Source organism: Trichechus manatus, unplaced genomic scaffold (genome assembly GCF_000243295.1).
Source record: "Trichechus manatus latirostris isolate Lorelei unplaced genomic scaffold, TriManLat1.0 scaffold00034, whole genome shotgun sequence".
Taxonomy (NCBI): Eukaryota; Metazoa; Chordata; class Mammalia; order Sirenia; family Trichechidae; genus Trichechus; species Trichechus manatus.
The window spans coordinates 7,397,474-7,423,464 of NW_004443970.1; the positions used below are offsets into that span (position 1 = coordinate 7,397,474).

General features: G+C 36.3%; 1 protein-coding gene across 8 annotated transcripts in view; it reads right to left on the reverse strand.

Annotated features, from left to right (window-relative positions):
* Nucleotides 1-2,764: 2,764 nt before the first annotated feature.
* The window catches only part of TBC1D19 (TBC1 domain family member 19), a 187,668-nt gene continuing 164,441 nt past the window's right edge, over nt 2,765-25,991 (reverse strand). For 4 of the 8 annotated variants that reach the window (XR_002823877.1, XR_002823881.1, XR_002823882.1 and 1 more), the window contains 6 exons: nt 24,561-24,652; nt 14,010-14,125; nt 9,079-9,149; nt 7,678-8,079; nt 4,887-4,927; nt 2,773-2,879 (listed from right to left, as the gene is read on the reverse strand). Coding sequence is in view for 2 of the 8 variants with exons in the window: in XM_023730229.1 (XP_023585997.1) it covers nt 8,005-8,079; nt 9,079-9,149; nt 14,010-14,125; nt 24,561-24,652 (354 nt within the window). In the remaining 6 variants the exon portion in view is untranslated. The other 4 variants (XR_002823880.1, XM_023730229.1, XR_002823879.1 and 1 more) reach the window with 4 other exon arrangements.

The following is a 25,991-nucleotide window of genomic DNA, read 5'->3' on the forward strand; positions in this document are numbered from 1 at the left end:
ACCCAACTGCCTAAGTTAAAAGGATGATTTGAAGCAACCACTTAGATGATTAGCAATAAAAAATTTACCAAATTTATCTTTACTGTCTATCAATATCTCTCCCTACCTCATTCTAAATCTATTTCACTCTCTCAACTATTTTATTCCTTAATGGGCCAAACAATCATATTGGTATGTATTTAAAAATATTTGTTGCACTTAATCTAGAAAGAATTACATTAAATATAAAATCAGGTAAGCTGCAACACTTCTGTTCAACATTCTATTGCAGGTTCTAGACATTGAATAAGGGCAAAAGAAGAAATAAAAGGCATACAGATTTGAAAGGAAGAAGTAAAACTGTCTTCACTTAAGGATGACATACTATGTATGAAGAAAATCCTAAGGAAGCTACAAAAAAAGCTACTAGAAGTAGTAAGTTAAGCAAGGTCTCAAGATACAAGATCAATATAAAAAAGTCAATTGTATTTCTATATATTAACAACAAACCATTGGAAATTGAAACTAAAAAATACCATTTACAATAGCATCAAAAATGTAAAATAGGAATTTTTAAAGATATGAGCAAGAACAATACACAGAAAATATAAAACATTACTGAGTGAAATTAAAGAAGGCCTAAATAAATGGAAAGATATATGGATTCTAAGACTCAGTACTGCTAAGATATCAGTTGTCCCCAACCTGATATATAGATGCAATGCTATCCTAATAAAAAACCCCATCAGGCTTTTTCTTTTCTTTCCTTCTTTTTTTGTTTTTTGGACAAATTGACAAGCTGATTCTAAAAATTATTTAGAAAACGCAAAGAACCTAGAATAGCCAAAATAATTCTGACAAAGAAGAACAAAGTTGCCTTAGAGTACCTGATTTCAAGACTTACTATGAAGGTAAAGAAACCTATAAAGACAATGTTTTACGTTCTACCTTGGTGAGTAGCGTCTGGGGTCTTAAAAGCCTGTGAGCAGCCATCTAAGATACTCCACTGGTATCACCCCTTCAGGAGCAAGGGAGAATGAAGAAAATAGGATACAAGGAAAAGATTAGTCCAGAGGACTAAAGGACCACAGCTACCAAGGCCTCTACCAGACTGAGTCAAGTACAGCTAGATCGTGCCCGGCTACCACCGACTGCTCTGACTGGGATCACAACAGAGGGTTCTGGATAGAGCTGGAGAGGGATGTAGAACAAAATTCTAACACACACACACAAAAGACCAGATTTACTGGTCTGAAAGAGACTGGAGAAACCCCGAGAGTATGGGCCCCCGACGTCCTTTTAGCTCAGTGCTGAAGTCACTGCCGAGGTTTACCATTCAGCAGGAGACTGGACAGCCCCACAAAACCAAACGGGACTAATGAGGCACAGCAGTCCAGGGACAAGGACTAGAAGGCAGAAGGGGACAGGAAAGCTGGTGATAGGAAACCCAAGGTTGAATAAGGACACTGTTGACATGTAGTGGGGTTGTTAACCATTGTCATAGGGTAACATGTGTACTGTTTAATGAGAAACTATTTTGTTCTGTAAACCTTCATCTAAAGTGAGAATAGCAGAACAACTGGAAGAACATAATCGATGTCACTGAATTGTGCATGCAGAGATTTTTAAAATGGTGTATCTTTGGCTATGTATTTTCACCAAAAAAAAAAAACAAGGTCAAGAAGGGAGAGTATTGACACGTCGTGGGGTTGTTAACCAATGTAATAAAACAATATGTATACTCACTGTTTAATGAGAAACTATTTGTTCTGTAAACCTTCACCTAAAGTACAATTAAAAAAAAAGAGAGAGAAACCTAGATAGTGTGGGATTGGAATAAAGATATAAATCAGTAGAACAGAATAGGGAGTCCAGAAATCAGTTCACACATATATGATCAGTTGATTTTAAACAAAGATGCTGACATAAAAGTAAAAAGATAGTCTTTTCAACAAATGGTGCTAAACATGAGCCTCAATCCTTAATTTTCACCATACAAAAAAATTTACTAAAAAATGGATCACAGGCCTAAATGTAAAAGCTAAAACTATCAAGTTTCTAGAAGAAAACACAGGAAAAAATCTCTGTTACCTTGGGTTGTGCAAAGATTTCTTAGGACACAAAGAACATGAACCATAAGAGAAAAAAACGAATAAATTGGATTTCATCAAAATTAAAACTTTTGTCCTTTTAAGACAGTTAAGAAAATAAAAAAAGGCCACAGACCAGGAAAAAATTTTTCAAACCATGAACTGTATCCAGAATAAAGAATTCTTGCAACTCAATAAGAAGAAGATAATCTATTAAAAATGGGTAAAAAGATTTTAACACTTTTCAAAATAATAAAGAGAAATGGCAAATAAGCATGAAAATATGCTTAACATAATTAGTAATTAGGGAAATGAAAATTAAAACCATTAGAATGACTAACATGATAGTAAGAAGCCCGGTGGCACAACAGCTAAGAACTCCGCTGCTAACAGAAAGGTTGGCAGTTCGAACCCACTCAGGGGCTCCATGGGAGAAAAACTTGGCAATTTGCTTCCATAAAGATTTATAGCCAAGAAAATCCTATGCGGCAGTTCTACTCTGTCACATGGGGTCGCTATGCGTTGGAATTGACTCAACGGTACCCACCACCACCACCACCAACATGATAATACCAAGTGTTGGTGAGAATCTGGAACAACTGCAACTCTTACACATTGCAGGTGGGAATGTAAACTAGTACAACCACTTCAGAAAACAATTAAAAGGATTCTTAGAAAGTTAAACATATGCTTACCATATGATCCAGAAATTCTACTCCCAGGTATTTACCCAAGATAAATGAAGATATATGGCCACAAAAAGGCTTGTACATAAATTTTTACAGTAGCTTCATCCATAATACTCCAAATCTGGAAACAATACAGATGTCCATCAACAGATGAAAAGACAAACAAATGGTAAAATATTCATATGATGAAATACTATTCAGTAATAAAAAGGAATGAACTGCTGATCACATAACATGGATGAATCTCAAAAATATCATGCTGAGCAAAAGCCAGAAAGAAGAGTACATACTGTATGATTCCATTTACATGAAAGTCTAGAAAAGATAAAATTAATTTTTTATAGACAGTAATCAGATCAGTGGTTGCCTAGGGTGAATGTGTGTGTGGGGTATTGAATGGGAAGGAACACAAAGGGAAGCGTTTGGGGTGATGGAAATGTCCTACACCTTGATTGTGGTGGTGGTTAATTTACCAAACCTCATCAAACTGTACACTTTAAACATGTGCATTTTATTGTATGTAAACTATACCTTAATAAACTTGATTTAAATGAAAAAAAAAAAACGGAGAGAGGTAAACTTTTACATTTCTCTCTCTCCTTTGCACTTCCACAGACAATTCTACAAATTAATTTTGTGGGTAAAACAGCTATGTGACACCGGATAAATAATTACTCTGAACTGAGTGAGTTTCATCAGTAAAATGAGTGAATAAGATGAGTTCATTCATTCATTTCATTTAATAAACATTTATTAACACCTATTATGGGCAATAGTAGAACGAAGAAGAATTGATGCATTTGAATTATGGTGTTGAAGAATATTGGATATATCACGGACTGTCAGAAGAACAAACAAATCTGTCTTGGAAGAAGTACAGCCAAAATGTTCCTTAGAAGCAAGGATGGCGAGACTTTCTCTCACCTACTTTAGACATGTTATCAGGAGGGACCGATCCCTGGAGAAGAACATGTTTGGTAAATTACAGGGTCAGCGAAAAAGAAGATCCCCAATGAGATGGACTGGCACAGTGGCTACAACAATGGGCTCAAACATAGCAACAATTGTGAGGCTGGCACAGGACCAGGCAGCGTTTTGTTTTGTTTTGTTGTACGCAGGTTCAGTATGAGTTGGAACAAACTCAACGGCACCTAACCACAACAACACTATGGGGCATGAACTATACTAGGTTCTAGAGATATAAAGCTGAAAAAGAAAACTGTTACTGCCATCAAGGAGCTCACAGTCTAGTGTAAGAGAAAGACAAGCTAACACATGATTATGATACAGCTTATGACTATTTAAGGTATGAGGAGGACTCATAGATGCGCAGTCTTCCCTGATGATATAACGCCTGAGTTAGGTTTTGAGGTATAAGTAAGAGTTAGGTAAAGAGGGAAGAGAAGGCATTCCAATCAGAGGGACTTGTATAAACAAAGGGCCAAAGGAGACAGACATATCATGTGTTCAAGCAACTTCAGGTAGTTTAGTATGTCTAGAACATAGACTTTAGCCGTGTAAGGTCATAGTTGTGTCTTTGAATGAAAAAAAGTAAAAAACAAAACAACAACAACAAAAAACCACTCCTCTAATTTGAGCAGTATATAGACAGGAGTTCTGTACCAAATAATGATACCCATGTTTTGGCGGATCCTCTAAAAAGTAAATGACTGTATCATCGGTTAGGGTTTTTCCTGTTGTAAACAGAATCTTTTGGCTGATATAATTAAGTAGTCCTGGGGCAGCCTGGTGGAGTGTGATCTGGGGATCAACATTCCCTATTTCTAGGTTGAAGCAATTCCATATTTTCTCTTGTTCATATCCAGCTTCCCTGAAAGATTAAACCAAAGCCTTGTAATTGAGTTTCATAGCCATCATTGGTCTTAGACTTTACACTGATTGTGGAAGCAATTCCTGTGTACAGAGTGATGGTACATGGTGACTGGCTTGGCCCGGACCCAGAGCGAGGTATGGGAATTAGCCTCACCTGAGGTACATGAGGGAAGGGTGGGTCTTAAAATATAAATTAGAATCTTTGAGGAAGAAAGTAGAATAGTTACTAAGGTAGAACTATGTTTTAAGAAAAATAGATCCCAATAATTTTCAGAACAAGTCAGAGGATACTAACACATGTGGGCGACTTTCTTCTCCATCTTCTATACCTAGGGACTGGTCAATGAAAACGGACTTGAGAACATGGTGACTTAAGAACTTGTAGAACATGCAGACAAAATACTATCACTCAATATTATAAGCACCATACTAATGAATGAACAGTTTCATAAGAACAAAGCGAAAGGCATAATTAATTCTAATTCACAGGCTCCAGGGTATGTTCACAATAGAGGAGATTTTTGAGTGGGGCCTTGAAAAATGGGAAAGGTCCTTTTGGCAAAGACAAAAGTGCATGGCCATGGCTGGATCAGTATGTGATCTGGTAAGGCTGAGGTACAGGATAATGGATCAGCTGTGGGAGTATGACAATGGAAAGACCAAGATGTGAAGAACTCTTCCTGCCATCTCACAGAGCCTGGGTTTTATTCTTTAAGCAATGGGGAGTTGTTGAATTTTTTAAGCATGGAAGTGACATAATCAAATCTGTATTTAGAAAACTGTAGGAATAGATTAGACACTTCTTAAGACAAGTGTTGGGAGATAACGCTAAGTTTTGAGGTGGAAGGCTGAGGAAGTTCAAGGCTAATTGTCTTTATTTTCACTGTGAAATAGGATGGGCAAACATACGCTGAGTGTGAGGGGGTGCTATGCAGTTACGGCAACCTGGAAATTTCTATTAGCCAGAATGATGCATTACAGAAACATTCTTGTCAGAAAGAGTTCAATAAACCCTTCCATAATATAAAGTTATATTACAGGGCGGGAGAGTGAATTACATTATATCAGTGGGTGAACTGAAATCCAGAAGGGCCAAATACAATTCATCTATTAAGCTATTTCACTATCAGTGCCAATTGCCATAGAATAATTATATATAAGTATCACTGGTGACTCAGATCCTTGTGATCACTGGCAGAGGAGATGTGGAGAGGGTCATGGGCTTGTAGGGAATGGCTCAGGAGGGTGCAGGAGGAAGGAAGCTACGGGAGGTAGGGTAAGGTGATACAGTTAGAGATTAAGTTCCTAACTGGAATGGGCAAGGCCGCCTGAGTGGCTTCAGTGCAGTATTTTAACAAGCGGCCAAGAGCAGTATATGGTAGAGAGGGGTTTGCGGTAGCTACCAGCACTGGCTTTGGGATTCAGATTCAGGACTACTGGCTGAGGCTACGTGTTCCAAATGAAAGGATCTGCTATGTCATGGTCCATTCATTTTTTTATAGACATAGAAACAAATTATCAAGTAAAATTATACCAACGCTAATGAGGCTGGGCATTCTTTATATATTATCCTCTACCACTTGACCTTAAAATGTCATATTTAAAACTAATTACCAATAATATCTTACATTTGTCTGACGGTTTACAGTTTAAAAAACTACTTTCAAATATATTTTCTCATTTGGTCCTACACAACCTTGTAAGGTAAACAGAGCAAGTATAATAAATTTTTACTGCCCCTTGCCGCACAAAATTACAGATAAGAGTGATTAAATTATCTAAGGATTTCTAGCTAGAAAAAGAACTCCGCAGTCTAGTGTTTTTCCTACTAGACTACTACACTGTCTCCTCTAAAAAAGCTTATGAATATTCCACCAAAGAAGAAAGTCAAAGATGGGCATATCTGTACACATAATCATTCAAAACTCTTAATCATTTAAAAACTCTTTCTCCTCCTAACATTTTTTTTCATTTTCTCAAAGTGGGAGAAGAAGGGAGACAATAGTTCTAGGTGTATGCTTTGCCCTCTTGATGGATGTACATTTGCACACACAGAATGGCGAAGCATATGACTATAACTGTATCACCTTTAAAAGCAATAACACGGGTTTAAGAGTCAATAGCAGAATAAATTATTTAGTCCTCAGTAAGTTAACAAGTGCCAGATAAATATAAACACATACTATAGATTCTCAAATTAATAACTAGATATACCAAACTCCACCACCCTTGCAATCTTATGCTAAACCTCACACATTTCCTAATATATATTCTCTAAATAAGGCTCATTACATACATCTGGATAAAACTTAATAGAATTCTAGGCAACCCATAAGAGTATCGATCTATCAATTTACAGTTTTGTTGAAATTATCAATATCTTAAATTTGAGTCTAAAATTGAAAGATAATAGTTTTTGGACTTTTTTTCTTACATACTATTAATACATCTTATAGAAATGGTAGGCCTTTAGTAACTAACATAAAATAATACCCGTCACTTTAAATAAAGACCAAAACAAGACTGATGCCTTGTATAATGTCTTCAGTTCTCCTTCTAGTCTCTCTCAGCTGCTCTTCCCTAACAGTAAATCTCCTTAAATCAAACTTCAGTCGAGGTGGGCTTGGTTTTGATTTGTCATTTCCTTCATTCCCCAGGCTATCCTCTTTGTATGCTTCCAAAGTAACAGAATCTGGCAACAGACCTCAGCAGTGCCAAGTCTTCTAACCAAGAGATGGAAGGCTGTGAAGTTCAAAAGGATCACCCCATAATTCTCTGATTTTTTTCACAATGAAGAATAAACTATTATCATAGGGAGACAATTGTATTTGACCTTACCAGTAGAGACCTTTAAGGGAGAAATAAAATGGAGAGGGATCTAGAAGATGTCTGGTGAGAGAAGTTGCCCAAAACACCAAAGTACATTTGACTTCCTACTTAAAAGTGTTATCTTACTCAAGTCTCCCCATCCTCCAAACCCCACCAGAGGCTCTGAGTGAAGACCAATTCATAAAGACAAAATAAAACATTATCTAGTGATAAACTCACAAACTGACATAAGAGAACTGTCCCAGAAGCTACATTACCTCTTCAAGTTTATTACAGTATCTTCAGTTCTTATTGCATATATTCTTACATGCCTTTTACAAGCCAGGATTATATATACAGTATGTGTAATTTAGCAGAAGTTATGTCTATTGCTTCTCTTTTGAAAATTAGCGGCATGCAGTGCAATATTTGGTGTGCAGTTATTGTTTCAAAAAGTAAAAAATTACTTAGGTTTAACTGCAAAGGGAACATGATCTTTATTGGCTTATATGCAAAGTTTAATTTTGGTTTTATGCAGAGTTTGCATAGTTCATGATTAGTTTCTAATGAAAAACTAGATGTGTTGTCAGTGACCTTGAAGAAGATCAGGTGACAGTAGCAAACAGAAAAATTTGAAGAAGAGGCATAACTTTTAAAGTGGAAAGGTCAGCAAGAACTGCCTGAAAAAAAAACAAAAGAATTATTAATATCAGTATTCCAATCAGCAAAGTAAAGTCTATAAAGTACAACAGAAATACCATTACAATGTAATTCCAGCATCAACACACACTCTAAGTTCCTCAGATTTGTCCTACATCTTTGTACTAAAGCTATAACTTTCCTGAATTTCTCAATGTTAGTACATGTGCAAAGTGCTAAATAGTGCAGTAGAAAATAATCCGGACTTTAGCCTTCAGCCTTCTTCAAATATACAAGGTAGCATTAGTTTATAAGAGGTCTAACATTTCAAGTTGCTTCTATAAATAAACATACATTATGAATCGTAGTCCCATTATACTAGTATAAGGAGTAACTGACTTCAGGAAATCATTTTGAGATGAAGCTAATGTTTATTCAGTTGCAAGATGCATAAACATCCTCTTCCTTTCAAAAAAAGAATGTAGGCAGGTATTTTAAGAATAAAATTTACATTTCTATGAGAGATACCAGATATAGTAATATGGTAAGTCACTATTTAATTAAACCATATTTCAGGTATAAATTATGCCATTGAAAAGAAATCTGCTTTAAACAACTAACTTACAATTAAAAGTAACCAAAACAACCTATGTATCATTACTGTATCATCCAAACACATGCCATCTTACCCTCTCAACTAGGCTTTCTTTGTTCTATGAGCATAACATGTGGACATGAACAATAATAAGAAAATGCAACATAAGCCCTGATAGCTTCTATTGAAATGACTAGGTATCTAGTTTCTTATAATGGTTTCCTATAATAATCTTGTTTATGACCCCTTCACAAGAAGATTGTTTCCAAGTAATGAAGGAATTTTGAATACTTAATATTACTTAGCTCAGAACTTACAGGTTTTACCCAAGTTAATAAATGAGACTACGAGAAATGTGTGTTCTATGCATCTGAGACTAAAGTGCCCGAGGCTGGCACTCTCTCAGGAACTATTTCCATCCCATCTGAGTGAAACTTATCCTTACTTCAGCTGCAGCCAGTGATGTCACCTCCATCAGGTTCACTGCTCGGAAAGCAAACACAGCAGCTGCCAGGACTGGAAAAGAATGCACACTATTTCAACTGCTGGCCTCCTCATCAGCCTGACATATTTACTGCTATGCCCACAACCAACCAGGAAAGCTCAGAACTAGCACCTTCCACGACTGCACAGCATTCTGAGTTATGGTCTTGTGATGAATGGAAATTGTCTATGCTAGAGAACAGTGCCTGATGGCTAGACAAACTGAATCCCACATTTTTAGAAAAAAAAGGAAAATCCAATGGTCTTAAAAATCATTTTATAAATAGCTTCTTTCATATCTACAACTTAAATTATTATGTTTTAAAATGGCCTGAAGATCCAATGACTGTCTTATAAATTAAGGTTTAGTTTGATGCAGGTGTTTCCCACTAACACAACAGAGGCACTTCTAATGTGATACTATTGAGACTGAAGGTAAGCACTGATGATTCATCTCTAACATGAAAATCTGTATGCTTTCCTGAGAATTGCCCTCTCTGCTGTCCATTAGGATGGTTTTCCAGAGACGGCACCAAGGATGATGCCATGACTGTCCTGGGTTCTGATAGGTGGTTGTGCCTCAGGAGTAGAAGTCAGGAGCCAGGCTTCTTCATTTCCCCAGACAGAGGCAGAGTGCAACCAGTGACTAGGAAGCACTGGCATTTTTCTAGGGGACAAAAGAATTTGAACAGTCTGGCAAAAAAGCATTTGAATTAGTTAGACAGGAAAATTCCAGTGAAAAAAAGAAAACAGTGGTAAAACAAAATTTAAAATGTCAAGTGTGCTGGTATTATTCAGTATATAACAAAGGATACAAGAGATCTTGTATTTACTCTTTAAAATGAAAAAGAAAATGTAAATACTTTAAAGTCACTAAGTTTCATGTTTATAGGAATATCACATAAAAACCATTTCTGTGGACTAGCAACTTCTTTACAGCTTCTCAATATCTGGAATCATATTATGGAGACATTTTAGAAGCTAATGAGTGTGAGCACCATTTCTTTCTTTCTTTCTCTTTTTTTTTTTGTGTGTATGTATAATTGAACAGAGTTAATGAAAGCTTGACAGGATGGTCAAATTTTTTGCTGTAGCAGGAAAGAGTTTTATAAGGTGGGAGACTGTTTTGCCAAAGGTAGATGAGAAGGGGTAAAAAAAGAGCAGTTTACCAATTGACCTCAGCATACAAAACGCTCATGTGCTCATAACCTTTATTTATCTTGGTGTCATATCACAGAAGTTCCTTTCTGTTTGCTTCATGTTTGGTTTGCCCAGCCCTTCTGCAGAAAGTATTGTTTGCCAAGGAGAAAAGATCTATACTTTGGGATATTTCCAACTGAAATCATGCTTCATATGAAATTTAAAAACTCTAATATTTACTTTAAAATTTTTTTTTAATTTTTTATTGTACTTTAGATGGTTTACAGAGCAAATCAACTTCTCATTAAACAATTGATACACATATTGTTTTGTGATATTGGTTGCCAACTCTACAACATGTCAACCCTCTCCCCTTCTCGACCTTAGGTTCCCCATTACCAGCTTTCCTGACCCTTCCTGCCTTCTCATCCTTGCCCCTGGGATGGTGTGTGCCCATTTACTCTTATTTTGTTGTGTGGGCCTGTCTAATCTTTGGATGAAGGGTGAACCTCAGGAGTGACTTCACTACTGAGCTAAAAGGGTGTCCGGGGGCCATACTCTCAGGGTTTCTCCAGTCTCTTTCAGACCAGAAAGTCTGGTCTTATTTTTGAGTTAGAATTTTATTCTACATTTTTCTCCCACTGTGTCTGGGACACTCTATTGTGACCCCTATCAGAGCAGTCAGTGCTTGTAGCTGGGCACCATCTAGTTGTGCTGGACTCAGTATGGTGGAGGCTGTGGTAGTTGTGGTCCATTAGTCCTTTGGACTAATCCTTCCCTTGTGTCTTTGGTTTTCTTTATTCTCCCTTGCTCCAGATGGGGTGACACCAGTGGAGTATCTGAGATGGCTGCTCACAAGCTTTTAAGACCCCAGACGCTACTCACCAAAGTAGAATGTAGGAACATTTTCTTTATAAACTATGTTACACCAATTGAGATAGATGTTTCCAGAGACCATGGTCCCCAAAGCCCTCAGCCCAGTAATTTGGTCCCTCAGGGAGTTTAGATGTGTCTGTGGAGCTTCCATGACCTTGCCTTGTACAAGTTGTGCTGGCTTCTCCAGTATTGTGTACTGTCTTACCTTCACCAAAGTTACACCTATGTATTGTTTATTTAGTGTTTTTCCCTCCCCACCCTTCTACTCCCTTGTAATCATCAATGTTTCTTTCTGTGTGTAAATCTCTCATGAGTAAAAAAACTCTAATATTTACTTTCAGTCTTTTAAACTATTCTTTTCATTAATTTTAAGAAACTCTATCATGAGCATTAAAACACCTTTGCTTTAAACTGTTCTTCAAAAGTCTCAATTCACAATTAAAGCCAGTGATATTTACTAAAATATTTCTAAGAACTATATAATAACTCACCTGAGCAAAAAATGTGAACCCCAAATATTCATACAAAAAAATATGTGTTATAATCAAAATTAATTTGTATACATCTATATGAAATTATCTACATTTGTGGCTCTTTATCTGAATTACATAGTAAGAGAGCATCTATCAGTCTTGTTCCATCTTTAGAAGGTCTAGAATTCTTTCCTGTTGGTTTTTAAAAAGCACCCATGGAAAGTGGGTGGGTGTGACAGTATGGAATACATTTCTACTTATTCATCAGTAACTTTTTTATTAATGTATTGAGCTAAGAGCAAAGTGCCTAGCTTAGAGCAAATACAATTCTCAATATACATTTATTCCTCTTTTCCTTCAGTTTGCTGAGGGGTGATAAGGCACAGAGTAAGACAATCTAAGTTGGAACAGGCCTTAAAAGTCTTTTAATTCAACCCACCTTCCAGAGTAGAAAACCTCTTCACCCTTCAGTGACAGCTAAAAAGCCCATTCTACTTTCAGGAAGTCCTAAGCATTAGAAAGTATTTTCTTATACTGAAACTCCTTCTTTATCAAGCTCTGATATCTTTTCAAAATTATATCAAAAGCTATATATAATACTCTTCAAAATTTCTGGAATACCCGTATGGGAGTTATTTGGTAAAAAAATCTAAAATCCTGTTGCCTGGGAAATGGTAGCAGAAACCGAGGCTACTTAGCCTAGAAAACAGAAAACTTTGGGGAGAGGCTGGGGATTCAAGAGTGGAAAAAACAGATAATGACTTTGGTTAAACAGCAGTACATTTTAACGAGTCATATTATCTAGAAATGAAATGCCCTACCTGGTAAAACTGCCTGTCAGAAATATTTAAAAGATTACCTCTAGGATTCCTTCCATATCACTGCCATTTGGCTAAAAGACATGAGCACAGACCATTCTCTCCTAACTCATATGTGTATGGACATGAAAAAAAAAAAAAAATGAGAGAGAAGGATGCCAAACCAAAAAAACAAAAAACTAAACCTGTTGCCATCGAGTTGATTCCTACTCACAGCAACCCTATAGGACAGAGTAGAACTGCCCCATAGGGTTTCCAAGGAGTGGATGATGGATTTGAACTGCTGACCTTCCGGATAGCAGCCAAGCTCTTAACCACTGCGCCACCAGAGCTCCAGAGGGACACTAGGAGTTGTAAAAAACATCAGTAACTGATGTCTCTGGTTATCCCAGTGTTGACATTTATCTTCATTTATTAATGGAGTACTTTATTAATACTCTTTCCCTCCCAAAATGATACCCAATTACTACAGAGCTCTTAGCATTTAAGAATATGTTAATATGATATTCAGAGAATCTTCCGCAAGGAAATGGTCTTCTTCAACTAAGGATTATTTCCACAATAGTCCAGAGATGTGACTTTACACTGTTATCAATTTAAGGTAAGGAAACAAAGGCTCACAGGTTAAGTAAGTTGTTCAAAATCATACAACTGTAGAAGGTTGCATGATTGCCAACTTTTCTACTCTTCATCCATGTTGTGAAAACCTTATAATGATTATTTGGATTATCTGATAATCCCAATGATAGCAATAATTGAGTCTATTTAGCACAACTCCCCCCACCAAAAAAAAAACAACCAAACCCACTGCAGTCGAGTTGATTCTGACTTATAGCGACCCTATAGGACAGATGAGAACTACCCCACAGGGTTTCCAAGGAGTGACTGGTGGATTTAACTCCCAACCTGATAAGTAATCTGTGCTCTTTGTGTTTTCTCTGGTGTAATCATACAGTTGCCTTTTGTGTATGTCTGTTGTAAGTACGGCTTATATTATTAAATCAGAGATGAGTTTGTGGCTTCCTGAAAAAAAGATTAAAAATTTTTTGGCCTAAGAAATACCTGCAAGGGGAAATTCAGCCACCAGAACAGGAGTCAGATACTGTCAGAAAAAGAGGAAATGGTTTTGAATTCAGGACAAATGGGCCCAGAAGAGTGGCACCCAGGTAACTGACGTCAGCTATACAGAGTCTCAGCTTCAGTCTGGATTTTAGGTAGTAGCTGAGAATAACAGAACAGATGCTAAGACAGCCAGTGTTGTTCAGAGAAGAGCAGAAGCATACCTACACTGTGCTGCGCAGACTTCATAGGGGCTGGGAGATACAAAGCTCTGACTGGATTAAAACAAGGGAGGGGAAAACAGACTTTTCTGGGAGCCAAAAAGATTAGGAATATGCTAATTTTGAGCAGTCAGAAGTAACTAGATCACAATACTTGTCTTCTAAGCCAGATAAATCTACTAAATGTTCTTGCATTAGAAATGACATATAACTGTAGACTCAAATTCAGGTTACATATGGTGAAAGAAAGGAAAGGGGCCTTACTATAGAAACAGTATGTGTTTATAAACAAGTACTTACTCTTACCAGCAAGAATTTCCAAAGAATTATATCCTAAGATTCTATCCCATAAAAGCAAGAGTTGATCCGTAGCTAAGTATCCAGAGAAAGCTCGAACCATCCATTTAAATGATATGCGAAGTCTGTAAGCAAGGAAAATAGAAAATAAATTTTATCAGTAGATTTTTTTCTTTCAAAAGGGTAATATCAGAAGAGCACCACCAAATCTATTGTTAGGGTAACTCCTTTGAGAGTCTTAGAAATCACCTAGGTATTTAAAAGTCAATTACACTCTTAACAATTCCAGATAAGCCATAGTAATTTGAATTTTTGGTCAAAATATTGGAAAGAGTTCACAATGGCTTTATACTTCTCCAATTCAATAAATTATACTCCTTCGTTTTAGTTGAGTGATTCCTTAGGATGAATAAAACAAAACAATAGGCATCAGTTTTTGAAGGACAAAGAAAAATAGTTTTAAAACTATAAGGAATTTTATAAATAGACTTCTGACTTTAAACACTTCATTTTAGAGACGAGGCTATTAGAACTTCAAAAGATCAACCAGAAAGTTCAGCCTAAGAGGTATGAGATCCTCCTATTTATAAGTAGGTTATATTACAATAGTAATTTATCTCTGGAATCAGGAAACAAACTCTTTGGCTCTGATGCCTCAAGAGATAAAATAGTCTCTCAAATTTCTGTATTATCTATTAGCATCTAAAAATCACTTGACTCTCCCTGAGAGGTACTAACAAAACTCTTTGCTGGAATTGCTGTAATATTATATAGATAAATATCTGTTATTTTCTTAAAAGAGAAAAAGGGACCCAGAGATTGCCTTTGTTGGTGCCATTGTATTAATTCTCTTCAGACTGAGAAATACGCCTAAATTTTAGAAATTCCTCAATATTGGGTAATTACTATTCTGATATAACAAAGTACATGTAGGCACAATAGTATTGACAAATTAAGCGTTTCAGCTGGTTTTAAAATATCTATTTATGATTGTAAACAAATCTTTTCATCACTGGATATTTTAATGCTTAAAAAAATGCATTTGACTTTTAAGCCTAAATTATTAATTTAAACTGGTTTCATTTTACTAGATGTCTCATAGTGCCTTATTAGAACAATAGTACCACACATTCCCCCACTCCCCAATATGTACATATATAAAACTTATTAGATGGGTCTAATAGCAAAATAGAAATGACCAAGGGAACAGCCAGTGAATGTGAATATAGATCAACACAAAGCATTCAATTTGAACCACAGAGAAAAAAGATTAGAAAAAAGAAAAAAAAAAATTGAACAGAGCTTCAGGGATCTGTGGAACAATATCAAAAACTTTAACATTTGTGTCACTAGAATCAAAGAAGGAAAGGAGAAAGAATGTGCAGAAAAAACCATGTGCAGAAATAATGGCTAAAAACTTCCAAAATTTGGCAAAAGACACAAACCTACAGATTTAAGAAGCTCAGTGAACCCCAAACAGGATGAACCCAAAGAACACCATGTCAAGACACATTATTATCAAACTACTGAGAACTAAGGACAAAGAAAAACCTTGACAGCAGCCAGAGAAAAATGAGGATTGATACTATTTCTTCCTTAGATACTTCATAGAATTTGTCACTGAGACCATTCAGATCTATAGTTTATCTGAAGGTAGAATGTTAGCAATTTAAGATGTATATTGTAAACCCTGGAGCACTTATTAAAAAACGTAAAAAAAAAAAAAAAAGTTTATAGATAATAATCCAATAGTGGAGATAAAATGGAATAAAAAAATGTTTGATTTCAAAGCAGACAGAAAAAAGAGGAAAAATAACAATATGAAACACATAGAAACTGTCTAGCAAGACAGTAAATTTTTATCCAATCGTATCAATAATTACTTAAATGTAAAAAAAAAAACCAATTAGAAGATGGCTATTGTCACACTGAAAGACCCAACTATACTTTAGAGAGGAAATTCACTTGAAAAATAAAGGCACTGATATGTTAAGAAGGATAGAAAAGAATATGCCATGTAAATTGTAATCAAAAGAAAGGCTGAATGGCTATATTAATATCAGACATAGTACATTTATTACCAGGAATGAAGAAGGACATTACATAATGATAAAAGGATCAATATCCCTAAAAACAGAACCTCAAAATGCATGAAATAAAAACATAGCACTGAAAAAAGAAACAGACAAATCCACAACTTTCACTGGAGACTCTAACATTGCCCTCTCGATAATCAATAGAACAAGTAGACAGCAAATCAGTAAGTGTATAGAAGACCTGAACAATATTATCAACAAACTTGACCACATTGATAATCACAAAACACTGTGCCCAACACTGGTTATTGTCGTTAGGTGCTCTCGAGTTGGTTCCAACTCACAGCGACCCTATGTAAAACAAAACACTGCCTGGCCCTGTGCCATCCTCACAGTAATTGCTATGTTTGAGCCCACTGTTGAGCCCACTGTTGCAGCCATCATGTCAATCCACCTCGACAAGGGCTTCCTCTGTTTCTCTGATCCTCTACCTTACAAAGTATGAGGTCCTTCTCTCAGGGACTCCTGATAACACGTCCAAAGTGCATGAGACGAAGTCTAGCCATCCTCACTTCCAAAGAACACTCTGGCTGTACTTCTTCCAAGGCAGAAGTTATAATAGTTTACTTTGTCTTCTCAAGCTGCCCTTTGAAATCTTCTGTTCAGCTCTTTTACTTCATCATTTCTTCCTTTTGCTTTAGCTACTCTACATTCAGCAGCAAGTTTCAGAGTCTCTTCTGACATCCATTCTGGTCTTTTCTTTCTTTCCTGTCTTTTTAATGACCTCTTGCTTTCTTCAAGTATGATGTCCTTCGACAACCCATCTGGTCTTTGGTCATTAGTGTTCAACGTGTCAAATCCATTCTTGAGATGGTCTCTAAATTCAGGTGAGATATACTCAAGGTTGTACTTTGGCTCTCATTGATTTGTTCTAATTTTCTTCAATTTCAACTTAAATTTGCATATGAGCAATTGATGGTCTGTTGCGCAGCTGTCCCCTGGCCTTGTTCTGACTGATGATACTGAGCGTTTCCATCATCTTTTTCCATAGATGTAGTCAACCGGATTCCTGTGTTTTCCATCTGGTGAGGTCCATGTGTATAGTCACCATCTATGTTGCTGAAAAAAGGTATTTGCAGTGAATAAGTTGTTGGTCTTGCAAAATTCTATCACGCAATCTCCGGTGTCATTTCTATCACCAAGGCCGTATTTTTCAACTACCAATCCTTCTTTGTTTCCAACTTTTGCATTCCAATCACCAGTAATTATCAAAGCATCTTGATTACATGTCTGATCAATTTCAGACTGCAGAAGTTGGTAAAAATCTTCAATTTCCTCATCTTTGGCATTAGCAGTTAGTGCGCATATTTGAATAGCAGTTTTATTAACTGGTCTTCCATGTAGGCAAATGGATATTATCCCATTACTGACAGCACTGTACTCCAGGACAGATCTTGAAATGTTCTTTTTGACAATGAATGGGATGCCATTCCTCTTCAATTAGTCATTCCTGGCATAGCAGACCACATGATTGTCTGATTCAAAATGGCCAATACCAGTCCATTTCAGCTTAATAATGCCTAGGATGTAGATCTTTATGCTTTCCATTTCATTTTTGATGACTTCCAATTTTGCTAGATTCATACTTCATACATTCCACATTCTGATTGTTAATAGATGTTTGTAGCTGTTTCTTCTCATTTTGAGTCCTGCCTCATCAGCAAAAGAAGCTCCTGAAAGCTTGACTCTGTCTGTGTCATTAAGGTCGACTCTACTTTGAGGAGGCAACTCTTCCCCAGTCGTATTTTGAGTGCCTTCCAACCTGAGGGGCTCATCTTCCCGCACTATACCAGACAATGCTGTGCTGCTATTCATAAGGTTTTCAGTGGCTAATATTTCCAGAAGTAGACTGCCAGGTCCTTCTTCCTAGTCTGTCTTAGCCTGGAAGCTCCACTGAAAACTATCCATCATGGGAGACCCTGTTGGTATTTGAAATACTGGTGGCATAGCTTCCAGCATCACAGCAAAATGCAAGCCACCACAGTACAACAAACTGACAGATGCGTAGTGGTGCCTAACACTAGCAGAACACAAATTCTTTTCAAAAGCACATGAAACATTTACCAAGATAGATCACATTCTGAGCCATAAAACAAACCTCAACAAATCTAAAAGAACTGAAATCATATGAAGCATGTTTCTAACTACAACAGAATTAAAACAGGAATCAATAACAGAAAGATATCGTTCTAAAAATTTGAAAATTAAGCAACATAATTCTATATAACAAAGAGGAAGTCACAAGAGAAATTAAGAAACATTTTGAACTGAATGGAAATGAAAACACAACATATCAAAATTAGCTTGGTGGAAGTAAAGTGGTGTTCTGAAGGGAATTTATAGCATTAACGTTTATATTAGAAAAGAAGAAAGATTTTAAATCAATAATCTAAGCTTCCACCTTTAACAAGTAGAAAGAGCACAATAAACCTAAAGCAAGCATAAGGAAGGAAATAATAAATGTGGTTATTGTTAGTTGCCAACTCATGGTGACTTTATGTATAACAGAATGAAATGTTGCCTAGTCCTGCACCATCTTCATGATTGTTGGTATGTTTGAGTCCATTGTATGGCTATTGTGTCAATCCATCTCACTGAGGGTTTCTCTCATTTTTGTTGGCCCTCTGCTTTACAAAACATGATGTCCTTTTCTAGTGACTGGTCTTTCCTGATGACATGCCCAAAATAAGTGAGTTAATTTTGCTATCCTCACTTCTCAAGAACACTTTAGTTGTATTTCTTCTAAGACTGATTTGTTCATTCTTTTGGCAGTCTGTAGTATATTCAATATTCTTCACCTACACCACAGTTTGAATGCATCAATTCTTCTTCTGTTTTTCTTTTTCATTGTCCAGTTTTCGCATGCGTATGAGGTGACTGAAAAGACCGTGGTTTGGTTCAGACACATCTGATTCATCAAGGTGATATCTTTGTTTTTAAAGCTTTAAAGAGGACTTTTTCAGCTGACTTGCCCAGTGTAACACATGGTTTGATTTCTTGATTGCTGCTTCCATGGGCATTGATTGCTGATCCAAGTAGAGTGAATTTACTGACAACTTCAATTTCTTCTCCATTACTCACAATATTGCTTCTCAGTTCAGTTTTGAGGATTTTCGTTTTCTTCATGTTCAGGTGTAATTCATACTGAAGGCTGTATTCTTTGATCTTTACTGGTAGGTGCTTCAAATTCTTATTAATTTTTGGCAAGCAAGGTTGTGTCATTTGCATATTGCAGGCTGTTAATGAGTCTCCCTCTAATCTTAACGCTGTGTTCTTCATATAGTTCAGCTTCAGATTATCTTTTCAACATACAGATTGAATGAAGTTAAAGGATACAATCCTGCTGTACATACTTTTTCCAGTTTTAAACTAATCAGTATCCTCTTGTTCTGTTCAAACAATTGTCTCTTGAACCATGTACAGGTTTCACATCAGCACAATTAACTGTTCTGAAATTCCCATTTGTCACAATGTTATCCATAATTTGTTACAATCCACACACTCAAATGCCTTCTCATAGTCAATAAAACACAGATAAACATTGTTCTAGTATTCTCGTTTTTGGTCAAAATCCATCTGACAAAAGCAGTGATACCCCTTGTTCCACGCCCTCTTCTGAATCCAGCTTGAACTTATGGATATTCCCCATTGATGTATGACTCCAGTCGTTTTTGAATTATCTTCAGCAAAATTCTGCTAGCATATGACATTAATAATATTCTTCAATGATTTCCACATTACATTTGATTATCTTTCTTTGGAATGGGCACAAATATGGATCTCTTCTAGTCGGTCGGCCAAGTAGCTGTCTTCCAAATTTCTTGACACAGACAAGTAAGCACTTTCAGTGTTGCATCTGTTTGAGGTGTCTCAGATGGTGAATACTGTCATTTCCTGGATCCTTGTTTTCATCAATGCTTGCAGTGCAGACTGAACTTCTTCCTTCGTACCAGTGGTTCTGGATCACATGCTACCTCCTGACATGGTTGAATGTTGACCAATTCTTTTTGGTACAGTGACTCTCTATATTACTTCCATCTCCTTTTGATGCTTACTGCATCATTCAATTTTTTACCCATAGTTGTTGCTGTTGTTGTTAAATGCTGTTGAGTTGGTTCTGACCTGTAGCAACCCCACGTACAACAGACATCCTCACAATTGCTGCTATATTTGAATCCACTGTTGGAGCCACTGTGTCAATCCATCTCACTGACCCTCTTTTTCACTGACCCTCTACTTAACCAAGCATGATGTCCTTCTTCACGGACTGGTCTGACCCGGTAACATGTCTAAAGTACATGAGATGAAGTCTTGCCATCCTCCCTTCTAAGGAGCATTCTGGCTGTACTTCTTCCAAGACAGACTTGTTCATTCTTCTGGCGGTCCATGGTACATTCAGTATTCTTCACCAGCACCATAATTCAAAGGCATCCATTCTTCTTCGGTCTTCCTTACTCATTGTCCAGCTTTCGCATGCACATGAGGTGACTGAAAATACCATGGCTTGGGTCAGGCACCTTAGTCCTCAAAGTCACATCTTTGCTTTTTAACACTTTAAAGAGGTCTTTTGCAGCAGACTTGCCCAATGCAATATGTTGTTTGATTTCCCAACTACTGCTTCTGTGGGTGTTGACTGTGGATCCCAGTAAAATGACATCCTTGAGAACTTGAATATTTCATCTGCTTATCATGATGTTGCTTATTGGTCCAGTTATGAGGATTTTTGTTTTATGGTGAGGTGTAGTCCATACCGAGGGCTACAGTCTTTGATCTTCATCAGTAAGTGCTTCAAGTCCTCTTTACTTTCAGCAAGTAAGGTTGTGTCATCTGCGTATCACAGGTTGTTAACAAGTCTTCCTCTAATCTTGATGCTGCGTTCTTCATACAGTTTAGCTTCTTGGATTATTTGCTCAGCAGACAGATTGAATAAGTATGGTGAAAGGATACAACCCTGACACGACTTCCCTCATTTTAAACCACACAATATCCCCTTGTTCTGTTTGAACAACTGCCTCTTGGTCTACGTACAGGTTCCTCATAAGCATAATTAAGTTCTGGAATTCCCATTCTTCACAATGTTATCCATAATTTGCTATGATCCACACAGTCAAATGCTTTTGTATAGTCAATAAAACACAGGTAAACATCTTTCTGATATTCTCTGCTTTCAGGTAAGATCCATCTGACATCAGCAATGATATCCCTAGTTCCAAGCCCTCTACAGAATCTGGCTTGAATTTCTTGCAGTTCCTTGTCGATTTATTGCTGCAACTGTTTTTGAATTAACTTCAGTTTACCCAAAGAATCCTTTAGTATTGCAACTCGAGGCTTGAATTTTTTCTTTAGTTCTTTCAGCTTGAGAAATTATAATCGTGTTCTTCCCTTTTGGTTTTCTAAGTGCAACTGAACCTGTGTCTGTCTCTCAAACCCATCCACTCATTCATCTATCCTAAATCAAGCATAAGGAAAGAAATAATAAATATTTGAGCAGTAATCAATGAAAATTGAAAAAAGAAAATAGAGAAAATCAATGAAACCAAAAACTGGTTCTCTGAAAAGATGAAGAAAATTGATAAACTTCTAGCCAGACTGACCAAGAAAGAGAGAAAAGATACAAATATCAACCTCAGGAATGACAGAGGTGATATCACTACTGACCCTACAGATATTAAAAGGCTAATTAACAATAATTAAAGAATATTATGAGTAACTTTATGTCGATAAATATAATAACTTAGATAAAATGCAGAAACTACCAAAGTTCACTCAAGAAGAAATAAATAACCTAGTCCTATGTCTATTAAAGAAATTAAATTTATAGTTAAAAACCTCCCAACAGCATCAGTTGTCACACTGGATGGCTCAACTATGCTTTTGATAAAAACTCTGTTGAAAGCCTTTTAAAAATTGATTTCTACCTTGACATACTTTTTATACTTTCTCCTACATAGGAATTTTAATGTTTATCATAAGTCATTGAGATAAATTTGTTCCTTTCAATGTTTCAAGTATATAAATAGGCTAGAAAGATATCAGAGTTTTAGTTTCTAATAATAAACTGGAAACCCTGGTGGCATAGTGATTAAGAGCTAAGGCTGCTAAACAAAAGGTCGGCAGTTCAAATCCACCAGGCGCTCCTTGGAAACCGTATGGGGCTGTTCTACTCTGTCCTATAGGGTCGCTATGAGTCAGAATCGAGTAATAATAAACTACATGTCTTCATCCTAGTTAAAAAAAAAAAAAAGCCTAGTTATATTCAAATGTTCATTTCATAAAAAGAGGTCTATTTACTACAAGTTTAAGCAAAAAAGACTCAGGCACAATCTGAAATATTTCTGCCACATTCTTGTTTTATCTTAATCATTAACAGATCCTGTTTTTTAACAGCTACATAGGAAAGAGTATTCAGCTAAGTATTACCAATGGATGATATGAGGTGCTATTTTATAAGTTGCATTTCTTAGATATCTGAAATTCAAAATTGTGATTTTTGTGTGTAAGACTTTTTTGGAGGAGGAATTTACATTTTTATTTTGGTATTTTAAAGCCTGCTCATGTTTTCCTCTCATCATAAGTATCTCTATTTCCTCTTAGTCTCCCTCCTTGTTCCCGCCTCTCTTCTTCCATTTCTCCTCACACTTGGCTCTGCTTCTCATTTTCATTAAACCTTGGTCTAACATCACTTAAACATTGTGTAAGATCCTTTTTAGGTAACATTTTCTCAAAAGGACGCAGTTAAGTTTACTAGTTATTTTGGGTCACTAAGATCTCTCTAATAATCACTAACAAACAGATTTAGAGCAAATAGTAAACTCTTCCTTCTGCATATTAAAACGGTACTTTTTAGAAAGATAATAACGTTTATTGATTGCCAGGCACTATACTTGTCTGTCTCTATATATGTATGTATATATTATCAAAGAGGGATTGATAGCAGATATCTTGCTTTGATTTTGGGGTTTTCTTACTCACAAAACCAAATATTCACTCTAAAGAAATTTCTGACTAAAATCAATCCTGCCAGCAGTTTTTCTCTCACTCAAAGTTGCAAATCCTTTCTTTCCTGTTGGACACCAGGCTTGCCGAATTTGAATTTCAAAAGACATGGCTAGGTGGAGAGCCAGAGGCCATACCTTGTACCAGTTGACCTCAGTAAAAGGGGCAGGGCAGGGTTCAATTAATCATGTTAAGATTAGCCAATGGTTGATCTTCTATATTTCTCCCTCCTCTTCTCTTTATAAGCCTCACTGTACCAGGCTTCTGGACATTTGCTTTTGCTGGAATCAAAATGGTCTATGTGCATATAGAATAATTGCTTAGAATAAACCTTACATTCAAATTTTGTTGAATTTTGATCATTTTAAACTGCATATATACACATACACATACATGCAGATATACATGAATACACACACACATACATATAAATATACATAGGATCATTAAATCTTGAAACAACTGCATGAGGTAGCAATTTTCTTGATTTTAAAGGTGAGGAACTTGAATTTAAAAATGAAGAAGTGGAATTATCTTGATTTAAAGGTAAGAAAATTGAGGCTTAGATAAATTAAATAACCTACTCTTGATTACACAGCTTAATAGAGCTGAGATTTGAATCTGGGTCTGTCTCAAATCCACCCACTCATTCATCTATTCATTCACCCATTCACTCATCCATTCATTTAATAAATACTTATTGAGCAGTCTTCAGGGTGCTGGAAATTCAAGTGTGGAAAAGACAAATACTAAACTATGCTATTTCCTATTAACTCCTTTAGAGGCCTCAAAGAGTAAATGCTCCTTTCAAATATGCCTTCCTTAATAGGGGAAAATAGTTGCTTAGAGGGGAAGACAGGAATAAAATGATTAATAAATCATTTGGAAACTTCTGTTGCTTCAGACATTGTTAGTTAAAAAAAGAGAGAATCAGTAATATTGAAGTCCAGAGTTACCCTACATATCCACAGATAACTTCTACTGAGATCAGTAACTAAACATTCAACTTTCGGAGGGAGAAATCATAGTGTACTCCCACTGGTAGGTAACTGATCTAGTTTCTTTTAATAAAAGAGGGCAGACTTTAGCTTATTTAGCTTTCGTAGATTGTTCTCTGACAAATTTACCCTAAACTGACTTAATTTTAGTATTATCACATTTCTCATGTAGTATTTGTTTCCATATATATATATATTTTTGCCTTATTTTTGGCTAACACCTTTCATTATAAATAGAAATTAGTTCATTTTGGTGATTCTTGTACCAGACACAAAATCCTAGCAAGTAAGAATTTATTAGGATTTTGGTAATTCTTCTAAGTATTTTTACCACAATGTAGGGTTACAATTTACTACCTGATAATTAGTATTTTATTGAGGACTGTATCTTTACAAGTGTTTACAATGATGAAAAAAGAGCTTATGATGTGAAAGGATTTATGTTTCAAATAGGAGAGAAAATTACTCACGGTTGAGCCCCAATTTCTCGCAGATGATAAAAGAGTTGGGGAAGATATGTTTGAAGAAGAGTTTCAAACAGCAAACACAGTGACACAATACCCTGGACACAGTAATGAATAATAAGAGTAAAACACCTTTTAGTATTTAAAAATTAACTATGCTAAAAAAATTATTCAAATGGAAAATGAGAAAAAGAGTAACAACATAAATATTCTTCATATCGTTTACGAGTCAAAACGAAGAAAAGCATTAGCAGATCCCTAACATGGTGCTTAAAGATAAGTTTTATCCTCTATGAATTCCCCACTCTTGTAGATATGGCAGGGGACGTCGTTTTAACACAATAGGCTCCCCCACTGAACTGGATATGTAGTATTCAGAGTCCAAGGAAAACATCATGTTCAGAAAACTGCTACTTTGCAAGCCATGTATTATCACTTTAGACCACAGCAAAATTAGTTTTCTCTGGATGAATTCCAGTTTCCAGGTATTTCCCAGTTGCTATCCCCACACCCCTTTACTCTCTCCTTCCATACAGTCCCTTCCCCTCCACCCACTGGGGAAAACATTTCCTGCTTTTCTAAATCCACTCCCAGGGAAAGACTGACTGCTTGAAATTTGCATCAGGAAGTTATCAAACAAGAATGTTTGATTACTTAGTATAAAGAGTTTTTTTTTTTTTTTTAAACTGAAATCTGCCTTTTTAAAAGGGCATTATTTGCAGAGTATAAGAAATAACCGACTTAAACAGATGGTTTTTCACGTGCATTCATTACTTGACAACTCTGAATAAAGTCTTTCTTGCAGCTCAGCATTCCTCAGGATTGATCTTTGTAAGGAAGTTTTAATCCTCTTTGAGTTTCTAAAGAAAAAAGCTTGTCAGGGTTCCAAGTATTTTAGTCTGGCTGCAAGCCAGGAAAAGAGATGACCGCCTGCAAGTCTTTATTCCAGTGAATAACAAAGGAGCACAGGCAGGACTGGCCTACTCAATTAGCTGAAAAAGGACACCTCAGGGTCAGCATGGAGACAGAGAAGGAATAGGCAGAGGTGCTCGGCATCTAGCTTCATGCTCTGCATGGGAAGAACACCAAGGGCAAGCACTGGGCAGTTCGTTTTTCACTTTTACTTTTTTTAAACTCTGAAGCATAAAATGGCATGGAAAACTAGAGTCGAAAATCTAATGCTAAGAATGAGATATTAGAAATGGGAAGAATTATTCACTATGTTTCTGATTATTTTAGATAAAATATCAATGGAAGATAGGAACAAAATCAACTTGTCTTAGAGTAAAGAATACAAAGATATTTGCCCACTTCTGATAGCAATGCCTAAGAGCAAGATTGGAGACTGAGGAAGGTGGGATAGGAATGTGTAGGATTAAACCAGAGGGATAAAGAGCAGATATTTAATTTAGTAGATGTAACACATTCTCCTCTGAG